Source organism: Theropithecus gelada, chromosome 7a (assembly GCF_003255815.1).
Source record: "Theropithecus gelada isolate Dixy chromosome 7a, Tgel_1.0, whole genome shotgun sequence".
NCBI lineage: Eukaryota > Metazoa > Chordata > Mammalia > Primates > Cercopithecidae > Theropithecus > Theropithecus gelada.
Genome location: NC_037674.1, coordinates 18,032,662 through 18,049,507, shown reverse-complemented (window position 1 = coordinate 18,049,507; position 16,846 = coordinate 18,032,662). Strand labels below are relative to the sequence as shown.

The 16,846-nt window shown below is 42.0% G+C and overlaps 1 protein-coding gene across 1 annotated transcript in view; it reads right to left on the bottom strand.

The window, feature by feature from the left end:
* STARD9 (StAR related lipid transfer domain containing 9) overlaps window positions 1-16,846 on the bottom strand; it is a 149,096-nt gene that overhangs the window by 80,758 nt on the left and 51,492 nt on the right. The window contains exons 4-6 of the mRNA XM_025390871.1: window positions 3,314-3,430; window positions 205-237; window positions 57-118 (exon numbers count right to left, since the gene is read on the bottom strand). Of these exons, the coding sequence (XP_025246656.1) occupies window positions 57-118; window positions 205-237; window positions 3,314-3,430 (212 nt within the window). The remainder of the gene's footprint in view (window positions 1-56; window positions 119-204; window positions 238-3,313; window positions 3,431-16,846) is intronic.

The window sequence follows — 16,846 nt, the reverse complement described above, 5'->3', positions numbered from 1 at the left end:
AGAATTTGGAGGGGAAGGAGAACTACTGCAGATCCCAGAGCTTGGTAGGTTCTTACCTTACTTTTATCCTACAGGAGGAAGGCAGTGAGGCACAGTCTTTCTCCCTGATGAAGAGACCCTGCACAAACCAGAGGGTTGGGGTTTCATTGTAGGAACTGTACAGAGACCTACTTTGAGAGGATCCAGCCAAAAGATAGTGTATACCTCACATATCCGTGGTGTCAGCCCAACAGAGGCCTGGAGAACAGAAGAAAAGAAAGCATTATTGTTTACTCAAGATGATGCTCTCCCCCACCGAATACCCAGGAACCATCCTCAGCATGGGGGATGGGTGCCTGGACTCCTTGTGCTAGCCTCTTCACTTCAGGCAGTTTCACTGGAGAATATAGACGACTTTTATGTGCCAGTGCTCTGAGAGACACTCATGGAAGAAATGTACCAGATGAGAGGCATATGTATCACCATAAGAAGGAAAAGGGGAGGCCGGGCGTGGTGGCTCACGTCTGTAATCCCAGCACTTTGAGAGGCCGAGGCAGGCGGATCACGAGGTCAGGAGATTGAGACCATCCTGGCTAACACGTGAAACCCCGTCTCTACTAAAAATATAAAAAAAATTAGCCGGGCGCGGTGGCGGGCACCTGTAGTCCCAGCTACTCGGGAGGCTGAGGCAGGAGAATGGCATGAACCCAGGAGGTGGAGCTACCAGTGAGCTGAGATGACGCTACTGCACTCCAGCCTGCGCGACAGAGTGAGACTCGGATTTAAAAAAAAAAAGAAGAAGAAGAAGAAGAAGGAAGAGAAGCCAGCACACCCAGATACCTGCTTTTATGCAATGAAGGTTACATTATTCTTGGATAAAAACACTTTACCAATGTTCCTCCTAGACTCCCTACACCTGGGAATTGGAGTATATGAGTATTCAAAATACACATTTAGACCAGGTGTGGTGGCTCACCCCTGTAATCCCAGCACTTTGGGAGGCCGAGGTGGGTGGATCACTTGAGCTCAGGAGTTAGAGACAAGCCTGGGCAACCTGCGGAGACCCTGTCTCTGGCTAATACAAAAAAAATTAGCCTGGCATGGTGGCGTGTGCCTATGGTCTCAGCTACTCAGGAGACTAAGGTGGGAGGATCACTTGAACCCAGGATGCAGAGGCTGCAGTGAGCTGAGATTGCACCACTGCACTCCAACCTGGGTAAGAGTGAGACCCCATCTCAAAAACAAAACAACAACAACAACAACAAAAAAACACGTTTAGAAAGAGGTAGTTTCTTTTCTCATCTTGTATCCAGTGCTAACTTGTACCTGGTTAAGGGCTTTATACTTTTGGTTTAGCGGCCAATTTCTTCTTTTTTTTTAATTATTATTTTTTTGAAATAGAGTTTCACTCTTGTTGCCCAAGCTGGAGTGCAATGGCACAATCTCGGCTCACTTCAACCTCCATCTCCCAAGTTCAAGCAATTCTTCTGCCTCAGCTTCCCAAGTAGCTGGGAGTACAGGCACCTGTCATCACACCTGGCTAATTTTTGTATTTTTAGTAGAGACGGGGTTTCACCATGTTGGTCAGGCTGGTCTCGAACTCCTGAGCTCAGCTGATCCACCTGCCTCAACCTCCCAAAGTACTGGGATTACAGGTGTGAGCCAACGTACCCAGCCCCAATTCTTTTAACGCCAAATACTGTGAAATCACACTAAACACAGGACAAAGTGAGCAATGAGCTAGGCCCCAGGCATCAGGGATAATCATCTAAGAGGAATCATGTTCTACAGAATGTTCCTGTGTAGTGTTTATTTTGTTACCCACCTAACAGGATATATATACTTTTAGAGACAGGGTCTCTTTTTATTTATTTATTTATTTTGAGACGAAGTCTCACCCCATTGCCCAGGCTGGAGTGCAATGGTATAATCTCAGCTTACTGCAACCTCAGCCTCCCAGGTTCAAGTGATTCTCATGCCTCAGCCTCCCAGATAGCTGGGATTATAGGTGCGTGCCACCACATCTAGCTAATTTTTGTATTTTTAGTAGAAACTTGGTTTCACCATATTGGCCAGGCTGGCCTTGAACTCCTGACCTCATGATCCACCCGCCTCGGCCTCCCAAAGTGCTGGGATTACAGGAATGAGCCACCGCACCCAGCCGAGACAGGGTCTCTCACTCTGTTGTCCAGGCTGGAGTACAGTGGCAAGATCATGGCTGATCACTGCAACCTCAACCTCCCAGGCTGAAGCCATCCTCCCACCTCAGCCTCCTGAGTAGCTGGGACCACAGGCATGTGGCCCTACACCTGGCTAATTTTTGTATTTTTTATAGAGATAGGGTCTCCCTATGTTGCCCAGACTGTTCTCAAATTCCTGGGCTTAAGAGATCTTTCTGCCTCAGCCACCCCAAAGTGTTGAGATTATAGGTGTGAACCACTGCGCCTGGCACCCCAACCAGGATACTTCTAAACCCAAAACAAAAAGGTATTAAGGAACTCTGCCCTCCTGATTTTCTGTGATAAAGGAAGGCTCTCATTAAATCCTATATACTTTTGAAAGCCCCCGGCTCAGGAACTAGTTCTCCTGCTTTCTTCTAATACACAGATCTAATACATGTAGGCTTGGAGCTTGGCCACAATAATCAAATCTCTGCACAGCTCTAGCCTGCACTTAAGATTTAGTCCAGGTCTTGTCCACAACAAAGGTGCAAAACAGCTTCAAATAACGAACCTGGAGATAACAAGAAATTCAGTAGGACTGACGAGAACCGCTTTGTTGAAGGGAGCTGTAAAATTCTAAGGCTCTTCAGGGTTTAATAAAAAGGGGTTAATTATTCAAAGTTTACCTTCCAATTAAATGCTGAAAAACTCTTTTTTTTTTTTTTTTTTGAGACGGAGTTTTGCTCTTGTTGCCCAGGCTGGAGTGCAACGGCACGATCTCAGCTCACCACAAACTCTGCCTCCTGGGTTCAAATGATTTGTGATTCTCCTGCCTCAGCCTCCCGAGTAGCTGGGATTACAGGCATGCGCCACCACGCCAAGCTAATTTTTTTGTATTTTTAATAGAGACGGGGTTTCTCCATCTTGGTCAGGCTGGTCTCGAACTCCCAACCTCAGGTGATTCGCCCGCCTTGGCCTCCCAAAGTGCTGGGATTACAGGCATGAGCCAACGCGCCCAGCCGAAGAACTCATTCTTAAAACAGAAGACGGCTCATTCAATCTTCTTTAAAGTTGACTGACTACAGAAATCATATTCTGTCTCACAGTAGTAAGGACAATGCAAGGTTCAGGCTTGCTATGGCATTAGGACTATATCTCATTGTGATACTCACTGGGGTCCCCAGCATGGTATATGTCTTCCCAGAGCCTGTCTGTCCATAAGCAAAAAGGCATATGTTATAGCCTTTGGCAACTCCAGACAGTACTTCCATCCCTAAATCCTGGAAAACCTGTAACAACAAAAGCAGAGGAAATATCACTGTGATCCTTCTTCTCATAGCAGATTTAGAATTATTTTCTAATCTAAAAAAATATATAAAATATTTCAAACATCCATGACTATTAATTCACTACCATTTCATAGGAATCAATTTAGCTTCATAAAAAGATAGCTAAGGAAAATTCATTCATTCAGCCCGTCAAATTCTTTAAGTGCCTACTGTATCTAGACACAATACTAGACTCTGAAGATACAAAAGTAATATGGTCTCGGCCGGGCGCGGTGGCTCAAGCCTGTAATCCCAGCACTTTGGGAGGCCGAGACGGGCGGATCACGAGGTCAGGAGATCGAGACCATCCTGGCTAACCCAGTGAAACCCCATCTCTACTAAAAAATACAAAAAAACTAGCCGGGCGAGGTGGCGGGCGCCTGTAGTCCCAGCTACTCGGGAGGCTGAGGCAGGAGAATGGCATGAACCCGGGAGGCGAAGCTTGCAGTGAGCCAAGATCGCGCCACTGCACTCCAGCCCCGAGCAAAAAAGGGGGACACTCCGTCTCAAAAAAAAAAAAAAAAAAAAAAAAAACACAAAAGTAATATGGTCTCTAAACTTAAGGCAAAGAGAGTGTAGAAGAGCAAAGATATGCAAGCAAAATAATTCTATATCTCTCATAAGAAAATGTTTAATATGGTTAATCAGGTAAAGCTGCAGTGAAATACTGCCCAATAACAAAGAAATTCAGGGTCTTAGGATACCACACTGAAGATCAGTAAGACCAGAAGTTAGGGAGGTGTTTTCCATGTGCATTTATTTTCTATACACTCCCTCCTCAGATTGACCCTAAGAGCTGGCTGGTTCTGCTGGTCATTTACCCCTGCTTCAGTGAATCAGAAACAGGCAGAGGTCCTCATGTGAAAACTCCTATACTTGGAATACTGCTTGGAAGTCCTACTGAGCTCTCTTTGGCAGACTCTGGTCTCAGGAAAAAATAGCCAGCTTTATGGGGAAGGCACAGCTTCCTAGTTCAGCCAGTCTTCAGCAGAGTGGTATGTGGGCATCTGCATACCCATGGCTGTTACGGTGGACATTTACCCTTTGTATTGTTGCCCAGCATCAAAATACTCTTCCTTTGAACCTTTGGTTGTGTCAGTCTCGGTGGGAAGCACAACTCAATGTTCTACTATAGAAGCCAAACAGGCCAGATATTCCTCTCCACCTAGGACAACGCTAGCACATGAAATGAAGCCAGATAGGGCTGGATGCAGTGGCTCACGCCTGTAATCCCAGCACTTTGGGAGGATGAGGTGGGTGGATCACCTGAGGTCAGGAGTTCGAGACTAGCCTGGCCAACATGGCGAAACCCTGTCTCTACTAAAAATACAAAAAATTACCCGGGCATGGTGGCAGGCACCTATAATCCCAGCTACTTGGGAAGTGGAGGTAGGAGAATCACTTGAACCCAGGAAGTGGAAGTGCAACGAGCTGAGATCGTGCCATTGCACTCCAGCCTGGGAGAGAGAGTGAGACTCCATCTCAAAAAAAAAAAGAAAGAAAGAAAGAAATGGGGCCAGACAACTACATGTCACTTGACAAGTAGACTATCATTTGAATTTTGAAAGAAAGACATAAAAATAAAGAATAGTTAATAAATTGTCCATACTGGCATCAAGGATCCAATAGCACTGCCTGCTGGGCATGCAGTGGTAGAAGTGCCAAGTGTGGTGCTCAAATCAGACAATTCTGTGATGTGGTTCCACCTAGGGTCCCTGCTGCTTAGTATCCCATGTCTTCCTGCCCATTTTTCAACTTTCCCCTCAATTCTGTGACTCCACTGATATGATTCTAAGGTGTAGTGTGTTCTTACACTTCAAAGCTGTGTGATCTTGGGCAAGTTACTTAAACTCTGTAAACTTCCGTTTCTTTAGGTATAAAATGTTTATTTTTGTATCTGTAATACAGGTTTGTCATGAAGATTAAAGTAATACACTTAATTAGGGACAAAGATAGGAGCTGCTAACTCAAGACTACACTCCTCTTTTTTTTTTTTTTGAGACAGGGTCTTGCTCTGTCCCCCAGGCTGGAGTGCAGTGGCACAATCTTGACTTACCACAGCCTCAACCTCTTGGGCTCAAACGATCTCCCTACCTTGGTCTCCCGAGCAGCTGGAACTGCAGGTGTGCACCACCACACCCAGCTAATTTTTTTGTATTTTTGTAGAGACAGGTCTCCCCATGTTGCCCAGGCTGGTCTTGAACTCCTGGGCTCAAGTGATCCACGTGCTTCAGCCTCCCAAAGTGCTGGGATTACAGGTGTGAGCCACTGTGCCTGGCTCTTTATTTATTTATTTATTTTTTCTTAAGAGACATGGTCTTATCCTGTCAGCCAGGCTGAAGTGCAGTGGCACAATCATAGCTTACTGCAGCTTCGAACACCTGGGCTCAAGGGATCATCTCGCCTCAGCCTCTTGAGTAGCTAGGATTAAGGGCATTTTTATTATTTTTCTCCTTGTTAGTTTGTTTATTTGTTTTAATAATCAGTGTTAAGTTGTCATCAGTTTAAACAAATGGGTTATTTGCAAGCCTCATGGTAATCTCAAATCAAAAAACCTACAAAAGACACACAAAAAATAAAAAGAAATTAAAACATGCCACCAAAGAAAACCACCTTCACAAAACAGGAAGACAGGAAGAAAAGAAGGAGGGAAGAAAAGACCACAAAACAACCAGAAAAGAAGTAACAAAATGGCAGAAGTCCTTACTCATCAATAATAACGTTGAATGTAAAGGCACTAAACTCTCCAACCAAAAGACAGAGCTAAATGGATTTAAAAAACAAGACCCAACAATCTATTGCCTACAGGAAACACACTTCACCAGTGAATACACATATACACTGAAAACAAAGGGAGAGAAAAAGATACTCCGTGCAAATGGAAACCAAACAAGAGCAGAATTAGCTACATGTACATTAGACAAAATAGATTTCAAGACAAAAACTTAAAAGAGACAAAGGTCATTATATAATCAGAAAGGGGTCAATTTAGCAAAAGGATGTAACAATTATAAATATATATGCACCCAACACTGGATCACCCAGATATATAAAGCAAATATTATTAAAGCTAAAGAGAGAAAGAGAGGCCTCAACACAGTAATAGCTGGAGACTTCAACACCCCACTTTCAGCATTGGATAGATCATTCAGACAGAAAATCAACAAAGAAATGTTGGACTTAATCTGCACTGTAAACCAAATGGACCTAATAGATATTTACAGAACATTTCATCCAATGGCTGCAGAATACACATTCTTCTCCTCAGCACATGGATCACTCTCAAGAATAGACCATATGTCAAGCCACAACACATGTTTTAAAGAATTTTTTAAAAAAATCTTCCTGAAAGGTGGGTTAAGGAAAAAAATAAATAATAAAACAATTCAAAAAAGCTGAAATCATATCAAGTATCTTCTATGACCACAATGGAATAAAATTAGAAATAATAACAAGAGGAATTTTGGAAACTATACACACACATGGAAATTAAACAATGTGCTCCTGAATGACCAGTAGGTCACTGAACAAAATAAGAAGAAAATTTTCAAATTTCTTTTTTTTTTGGAGACAGAATCTCACTCTGCCACCCAGGCTAGAGTACAATGGTGTGATCTCAGCTCACTGCAACCTCCGCCTCCCGGGTTCAAGCAATTCTCATGCCCCGGTATCCCAAGTAGCTGAGACTACCGGTGCGCACCACCATGCCTGGCTAACTTTTGGTATTTTAGTAGAGACAAGGTTTCACCATGTTTCACAGGCTGGTCTTTAACTCCTGAGCTCAGGTAGTCTGCCCACTTTGGCATCACAACGTACTCGGATTACAGTCTTAAGCCACCATGCCTGGCCTAAATTTCTTGAAACAAATAGATATGGAAACACAACATACCAAAACAAATGGGATACAGCGAAAGTACTACAAAGACAAAAGTTTACAGCAATAAGCATCTATATCAAAAAAGTAGAAAAACTTCAAATAACCTAACAATGCATCTTAAAAACTAGAAAAGTGGCCAGGCATGGTGGTCCATGTCTGTAATCCCAGCACTTTGGAAGGCAAAGGCAAGAAGATCACTTGAGCCCAGGAGTTCAAGACTAGCCTGGACTCAACCTCTATAAACTCTTGCAATATAGCAAGAATTCATTTCTATTTTTTTAATAAGAAAAAGAACTAGAAAAGCAAGAGCGAATCAAACACAAAATTAGCAGAAGAAAAAAAATTAGAGAGAAATAAATGAAATTGAAATGAAAAAAGCAATACAAAAGATCAATAAATTGAAAAGCTGGTATTTTGAAAAGATAAAATTGATAAGCCTTTAGACAGACTAAGAAAAAAAGACCCACATAAATAAAATCAGAGATGAAAAAGGAAGCATTACAACTGACATTGCAGAAATCCAAAGGCCCATTAGAGACTATTATGACTATACACCAATAAACTGGAAAACCTAGAAAAAAATGGATAAATTCCTAGACACAATCTACCAAAATTGAACCATGAAGAAATCCAAAACCTGAATAGAACAATAGCAAGTAATGAAGCTGTAATAAAAATCTCCCAGCAAAGAAAAGCCCAGAACCCGATGGCTTCACTGCTAAATTTTACCAAACATTTAAAGAACTAATACCAAGCCTACTAAAACTACTCCAAAAAAATGAAAAAGGGAATACTTACAAACTCATCTTTTAAGGCCAGTATTACCCTGATACCAAAACCACACAAAGATACATCAAAAAAAGAAAACCACAGGCCAATATCCCTGATGAACATTGATGCAAAAATCTTCAACAAAATACCAGCAAACCAAATTCAACAACATGTTAAAAAGATCATTCAGGCCGGGCATGATGGCTCATACCTGTAATCTCAGCACTTTGGGAGGCCTGAGGTGATGGATATCTCATCTACCCTGATGTGATTACTATGTATTATATGCCTGTATCAAAATATCTCATGTACCTCATAAATATATATATACCTACTATATACCCATAATTTTTTTTTTCTTTTTCTGAGACAAGGTTTCACTCTGTTGCCCAGGCTAGAGTGCAGTGGCACAATCACAGCTTACTGCAGCCTCAACTTCCCAGGCTCAAGCAATCCTCCCACCTTAGCCTCCCAAGTAGCTGGGACTACAGGCATGTACCCCCATGCCCAGCTAATTTTTGTATTTTTTATAGAGATGGGGTTTCGCCATGTTGCCCAGGCTGGTCTCAAACTCCTGAACTCAAAGTGATCTGCCCACCTCGGCCTCCCAGAAAACAACTGGCCAAGCACAGTGGTGCACACTTGTAATACCAGCACTTTGGGAGACTGAGAGGCCTCAGCTACTTGGGAGGCTTAAGTGGAAGGATTGCTTGAGCCACAGAGGTAGAGGTTGCAGTGAGCCGACATCACACCACTGCACTCCATCTACCAGGGGCAAGACAGCGAGACACTGTCTTGAAAAAAAATTGATATCAAAAACCCTCTCATAAACCATTAAACTAAAGAAAAGATGGCCAGGCGCGGTGGCTCACATCTGTAATCTCAGCACTTTGGGAGGCCGAGGCGGCACAGATCACCTGGAGTCAGGAGTTCCAGACCAGCCTGACCAACATGGTGAAACCCCATCTCTACTTTAAAAAATACAACATTAGCTGAGCATGGTGGCACATGCCTGTAATCCTAGCACTCAGGAGGCTGAGATAAGAGAATCATTTGAACCCGGGAGGTGGTGGCTGCAGTGAGCCGAAATCCCGCCACTACACTCCAACCTGGGCAACAAGAGTAAAACTCTTTCCCCGGCCACCAAAAAAAAAAAAAAGAAGAAGAAGAAAAGAAATAATTAAAACTCTTGCCAGGTGTGGTGGCTCATGCCTGTAATCCCAGCACTTTGGGAGGCTGATGCGGGAAAAATCACTTGAGGTCAGGAATTCAGAGACCAGCCTGGCCAACATGGTGAAACCCTGTCTCTACTAAAAAACACAACAATTAGCCAGGCATGGTGGCAGGTGCCTGTAATGCCAGTTATTTGGGAAGCTGAGGCAGAATAGCTCGAACTTGGGAGGCAGAGGCTGCAGTGAGCCGATATCGCACCATTGTGCCCCAGCCTGGGCAACAGAACTAGACTCGGTCTCAAAAAATAAATAAATAAATAAAATAATAATAACTAAAACTCTTTCCTCGTATCTTGAAGGTTTTGTTAGAGCTTGGTGTCATTCTTTTTCTTTTAATAAACATGAAAATCATTCCACTGAGAGGGAGGTTACTTATCCAACAAAATACATGTAGTCCTCAGCCCTTAGTACCTTCCCACAAAAAAGTTTCATGCATGTCTATTACAAACTGAAATTGCTATGAAAAACTAAAATTTTCACACAGAAAAGAAATACATTAGTTTTTGTTAATCTCCAGAAAAAAAAAGGAAGAAGAAAATAGCAGCCGGGCATGGTGGCTCACACCTGTAAACCCAGCACTTTGGGAGGCCAAGGCAGGCGGCTCACCTGAGGTCAGGAGTTCAAGACCAGCCTGGCCAACATGGTGAAACCCCATCTCTACTAAAATACAAAAATTAGCCGGGAGTGGTGGCATGCGTCTGTAATCCCAGCTACTTGGGAGGCTGAGACAAAAGAACTGCTTGAGCCCAGGAGGTGGAAGTTGCAGTGAGCCAAGATCGCGCCACTGCACTCTAGCCTAGGAGACAGAGTGAGACTCTGTCTCCAAAAACAGAAAATAGCTTTAAGGCTGGTGGTGGTGGCTCATGCCTGTAATCTCAGCACTTTGGGAGGCTGAGGTGGGCGGACCACTTGAGGTCAGAAATACGAGACTAGCCTGGCCAACATGGTGAAACCCCATCTCTACTAAAAATACAAAAATTTGCTGGTTGTGGTGGTGCACACCTGTAACGCAGACGTTGCAGTGGGCCAAGACTGTGCCACCACACTCCAGCCTGGGTGACAGATTGAGACTGTCTCAAACAAAAAAGAAAATAACTTTAAATGTTTATGATGTATTCTGTTTAAATGCATTTTAAATATTACTTATCTCTATGGGTCTGTAACTCCATTGTTAAAATAAAAGAATATTAGAAAACTTTATTCTGTTTTAGAAAAATTGCTACTAAATGCAGTAACAGATAACATCTTTACTGACAAGGGTATTTTTGTATTCACTATGAGAATTATTCTTATGTTTTATTATATAAATAGTAATGTTCAAAGTAAAAAAGAAAAAAAAAAGACAGGCTGGGCATGGTAGCTCATGCCTGTAAACCCAGAACTTAGGGAGGCCAGGGCAAGTGAATCACCTGAGGTCAGGAGTTCAAGACCAGTCTGGCCAACATGGCGAAACCCTGTCTCTATGAAAAATACAAAAAATTAGCTGGGTGTGGTGGCACATGCCTATAGTCCCAGCTACTTGGGAGGTTGGGGCAGAAGAATTGCTTGAACCTGGGAGGTGGAGGTTGCAGTGAGCCGAGATTGTGTCACTGCACTGCAGCCTGGATAACAGAGGGAGACTCTAAAAAAAAAAAAAAAAAAAAAAAAAGAGACAACAGAAAATGGTGATAAACAAAAATGATCCCACTATTCAGAGATAATACACTTTTTTTTTTTTTAAATATACTTTAAGTTCTAGGGTACATGTGCACAACGTGCAGGTTTGTTACATATGTATACATCTGCCATGTTGGTGTGCTGCACCCATTAACTCGTCATTTACATTAGGTATATCGCCTAATGCTATCCCTCCCCCCTCCCCACAATAGGCCCTGGTGTGTGATGTTCCCCTTCCTGTGTCCAAGTGATCTCATTGTTCAATTCCCACCTATGAGTGAGAACATGCAGTTTTTGGTTTTCTGTTCTTGCAATAGTTTGCTGAGAATGATGGTTTCAGGCTGCATACATGTCCCTACAAAGGACACAAATTCATCCTTTTTGATGGCTGCATAGTATTCCATGGTGTATATGTGCCACATTTTCTTAATCCAGTCTGTCATTGATGGACATTTGGGTTGATTCCAAGTCTTTGCTATTGTGAATAGTGCCGCAAAAAAATATACATGTGCATGTGTCTTTATAGCAGCATGATTTATAATCCTTTGGGTATATCCCCAGTAATGGGATGTCTGGGTCAAATGGTATTTCTAGTTCTAGATCCTTGAGGAATCGCCATACTGTTTTCCACAATGGTTGAACTAGTTTACAATCCCACCAACAGTATAAAAGTGTTCCTATTTCTCCACATCCTCTCCAGCACCTGTTGTTTCCTGACTTTTTAATGATTGCCATTCTAACTGGTGTGAGATGGTACCTCATTGTGGTTTTGATTTTCATTTCTCTGATGGCAAGTGATGATGAGCATTTTTTTCATGTGTCTGTTGGCTGCATGAATGCCTTCTTTTAAGAAGTGTCTGTTCATATCCTTTGCCCACTTTTTGATGGGGTTGTTTTTTCCTTGTAAATTTGTTTGAGTTCTTTGTAGGTTCTGGATATTAGCCCTTCGTCAAATGAGTAGATTGCAAAAATTTTCTCCCATTCTGTAGGTTGCCTGTTCACTCTGATGGTAGTTTCTTTTGCTGTGCAGAAGCTCTTTAGTTTAATTAGACCCCATTTGTCAATTTTGGCTTTTGTGGCCATTGCTTTTGGTGTTTTAGACATGAAGTCCTCGCCTATGCCTATGTCCTGAATGGTATTACCTAGGTTTTCTTCTAGGGTTTTTATGGTTTTAGGTCTAACATTTAAGTCTCTAATCCATTTTGAATTAATTTTCGTATAAGGAGTAAGGAAAGGATCCAGTTTCAGCTTTCTACTTATGGCTAGCCAATTTCCCCAGCACCATTAATTAAATAGGGAATCCTTTCCCCATGTCCTGTTTTTGTCAGGTTGTCAAAGATCAGATGGCTGTAGATGTGTGGTACTATTTCTGAGGGCTCTGTTCTGTTCCATTGGTCTATATCTCTGTTTTGGTACCAGTACCATGCTGTTTTCGTTACTGTAGCCTTGTAGTATAGTTTGAAGTCAGGTAGCGTGATGCCTCCAGCTTTGTTCTTTTGGCTCAGGATTGTCTTGGCAATGCGGGGTCTTTTCTGGTTCCATATGAACTTTAAAGCAGTTTTTTCCAATTCTGTGAAGAAAGTCATTGGTAGCTTAATGGGGATGGCATTGAATCTATAAATTACCTTGGGCAGTATGGCCATTTTCACAATATTGATTCTTCCTATCCATGAGCATGGAATGTTCTTCCATTTGTTTGTGTCCTCTTTTACTTCATTCAGCAGTGGTTTGTAGTTCTCCTTGAAGAGGTCCTTTACATCCCTTGTAAGTTGGATTCCTAGGTATTTTATTCTCTTTGAAGCTATTGTGAATGGGGGTTCACTCATGATTTGGCTCTCTGTTTGTCCGTTACTGGTGTGTAGGAATGCTTGTGATTTTTGCACATTGATTTTGTATCCTGAGACTTTGCTGGAGTTGCTTATCAGCTTAAGGAGATTTGGGGCTGAGACAATGGGGCTTTCTAAATATCCCTGGGACGCAAGGCTGGTTCAACATATGCAAATCAATAAACGTAATCCAGCATATAAATAGAACCATAGACAAAAACCACGATTATCTCAACAGATGCAGAAAAGGCCTTTGACAAAATTCAACAGCCCTTCATACTAAAAACTCTCAATAAACTAGGTATTGATGGAACATATCTCAAAATAATAAGAGCTATTTATGACAAACCCACAGCCAATATCATACTGAATGGGCAAAAACTGGAAGCATTCCCTTTGAAAACTGGCACAAGACACGGATGCCCTCTCTCACCACTCCTATTCAATATAGTGTTGGAAGTTCTGGCCAGGGCAATCAGGCAGGAGAAAGAAATAAAGGGTATTCAGTTAGGAAAAGAAGAAGTCAAATTGTCCCTGTTTGGAGATAATACATTCTTAACATTTGGTGTTGAAATAACTCTTTCAGACTTTTGTTCTAGTTCTAGATGATATATCTAACGTTCCTTCAAGATCTTAAATTCTGTTGTAAATACAGTAATTAAGAATACTTGAATATAATGAGGATACTAAGCTGAACCTTGTTTTGTTATATTACAGACATAGTGTTTTTCTGTTTATGCTTAGGCAACTTAATATTTTTCATTTTAATAATTAAAATTTCCTATTTAATTTCCACAGTGGGAAAGCATGCTATAGCTCCACTCACAAGGCATCCAAGCCTTACATAAGCCACTGTCCACTTGGCAGTAGCCTACCCAAAGTGTGAACAATCTAAGAAGGGAAAGTGTCATCTGTGCCAGCTTTGCAAACATAACCCTACAGTTTCAGGAAATACTGTCCACTCTTCATAAATGTCAGGTAAATTCTGGGCTGTTCCTTCAATCCCACTACAAGCCATTCATCTTTGGGTCTCTACCCAATATCAATGTTTATAGATGCATCTATTCCCATTGTAAGCCTAGCTAGGAGTTTAACTAACATAATTTGGGCCCTGGCCCAAGTGTGGACCAGATACTATCCCTGAAACACTGCAGATTTTCCTAGGCAACAGCCTATATGTAACTTTGACAAATGAATCTAGATTTCCTATTTGCCTTCTCCATTTTATGCTGTGAATTACAGATAGATTTATTTCCCATGTTCATCCACATTCTATATTTATCCATGCAAGGCATACCACGGAAATTGGTATTTAAACAGTTCCCAAAGAACAAGAGGAGGGAGAGACTACAACAGAAATTTTGAAATGCAGGTAAACACGAACAAAGCCAAATGAAATCTATGCCATACCCAATAGAAAGAAAGAAGAGTCATTATTTTGAAAGGAATGAGTCTTGAAACATTCAAGTCCCAGAACTACAATTCTTTTAACCTTGGAAGAAAGTATTTACTGAGTTCCTAACGGGAACCCAGCACCACATAGGACACTGAGAGAGGTTTGAAAAACGTTTTAAACACTGTCTTCAGTCCACAACAAACTTATCATATAGTTGGAGAGACAGACCATAGAGTCAGTAAACAGTTCAATACCAGTACACAGTAAAATATGAATAAAGAGTAGACATAAATATTACATTTGGAGAAAGGAAAATGACTGTGACCTGAGGTAGTGAGGGAAATATTCATAGCAGAGTTGGCATTTGATCTGCATCTTTTATTTTTTTTATTTTTTTAAGACAGTTTCACTCTTGTTGCCCAGGCTGGAGTGCAATGGCACGATCTCGGTTCACCGCAACCTCTGCCTCCCGGGTTCAAGTGATTCTCCTGTCTCAGCCTCCCAGGTAGCTGGGATTACAGACATGTGCCACCATGCCCAGCTAATTTTTGTATTTTTAGTAGAGACGGGGTTTCTTCATGTTGGTCTTGCTGGTCTCGAACTCCCGACCCCAGGTGATCCACCTGCCTTGGCCTCCCAAAGTGCTGGGATTACAGGCGTGAGCTACCATGCCCAGCCCTGATCTGCATCTTAAGCTATACTTACTTATTTCAAAGCTCACTTTGAGAGCGGTCCCTACCTTGAAGCCCCACATAATGTCCCCAGATAAAGGCCTTCTCTCTTAAGTGAGGTTGACCCCACGACTGTATCACCGTAAAATATAAAATGCATCCTTATCATTTCAATCCTTAGAACATCAGAGCTCTGGATAAAACAGTACTAACAACCATGTCACATTACTCCCTCTGAAAAATCTTTGTACTTCCATTTGTCAGCTCTTAATACCTGGCTGTCAACCTTGGAAAGTTCATGGTTAGAACTAAAGATCTCCCGCCTCAGGAACAACAGATACCTAGGCAAGTAACCACAGAAACACTCAAACAAATCTCTTTGCCCCAACCCTTCATTCAAGTTACTTTTATTTGAATACGGAAATATGGATCCAAAACAGAGAGACATCCACTGGGCAGTGGCTCATGCCTGAAGTCCCAGCTACTCAAGAGTCTGAGGTGGGAGGATCACTTGAGCCCAGGAGCTCAAGCTTGCAATGAGCTATGATCACGCAGCTGCACTCCAGGGTAAGCAACAAAGTGAGACCCTGTCTCTGGAAAAAAAAAAAAAAGAGAGAGAAAGCTACAGGTGATAATGAGAAACTTGGCTTTCATTTTTCATTATTCTTTGTTTTTTGCTTTTAAGAGACAGGGTCTCACTCTGTGTCTCAGGCTGGACTGCAGTGGTACAATCATAGCCCACTACAGCTATGAACTCCTGGGCTCAAGGGTCCTCCTGCCTTGGCCTCCAAGTAGCTAGGACTACAGTTGCACACCACCACAGCCAGCCTCATCATCAGATAAAGGAGTTATAAATTAGGAGAGGAAGAAAGCAAGAATGAATTCTTTTGCTTTAACATAGAGTCAAGGAAACAAACAAAAAAGAACGAATTGTATGGTATTAGATCAGAATCAGTGAGAACTCATAGGCTTCAACATAGATTGATAAAGAACTAGATATATATATGTGTGTATATATGAAAATGTATATGCAAATATACATTCCCTAGCTTTGTCTAACATTACTGAAAGGACCCGAAAACAGTAATAACCGAACAGAAATGATCACATCTAGCACCCAGAACTTGGTTTCTAAATACCATTTTCCACTAACAGCAACAATCTGAGCATCACAATTGTTAAGTTTAGCCTAAAGCTGTCTCCTTACAGATTTTAAGTGTGGACCAAAGGTTTTTCCATACATAGTGATTATAACCTAACTAAATGTATAAACATACTGTAACCTACTTTTGTAACAAGTAGCCAAGTTTCAACCAATCACGTACAGCCAACTGTTCAAACTGTGTTCAGATAAAGCAAATGAGCTGTAACCAATCTAGCTGTTTCTGTACCTCACCCCTGTTTTCTGTATGTCACTTTCCTTTTTCTGTCCATAAATGTTATCCAATCATATGGCAGCCTCAGGGTCTATCTGAACTTATTGTAGTTCTAGGGGCTGCCTTATTTGTAAATTCTTCTTTGCTCAATTAAGCTCTGTCAAATTTGTCTAAAATTTTTCTTTTAACACAATAAGCAATGATAGTAACAGGTTGTAATCCACTGTATAAAATAGGAAACTACGAATGAAAGATATAATATATAGGCCGGGCGCGGTGGCTCAAGCCTGTAATCCCAGCACTTTGGGAGGCCGAGATGGGCGGATCACGAGGTCAGGAGATCGAGACCATCCTGGCTAACACGGTGAAACCCCGTCTCTACTAAGAAATACAAAAAATAGCCGGGCGAGGTGGCAGCGCCTGTAGTCCCAGCTACTCGGGAGGCTGAGGCCGGAGAATGGCGTGAACCCGGGAGGCGGAGCTTGCAGTGAGCTGAGATCCGGCCACTGCACTCCAGCCTGGGCGACAGCGCGAGACTCCGTCTCAAAAAAAAAAAAAAAAAAAAAAAAAAA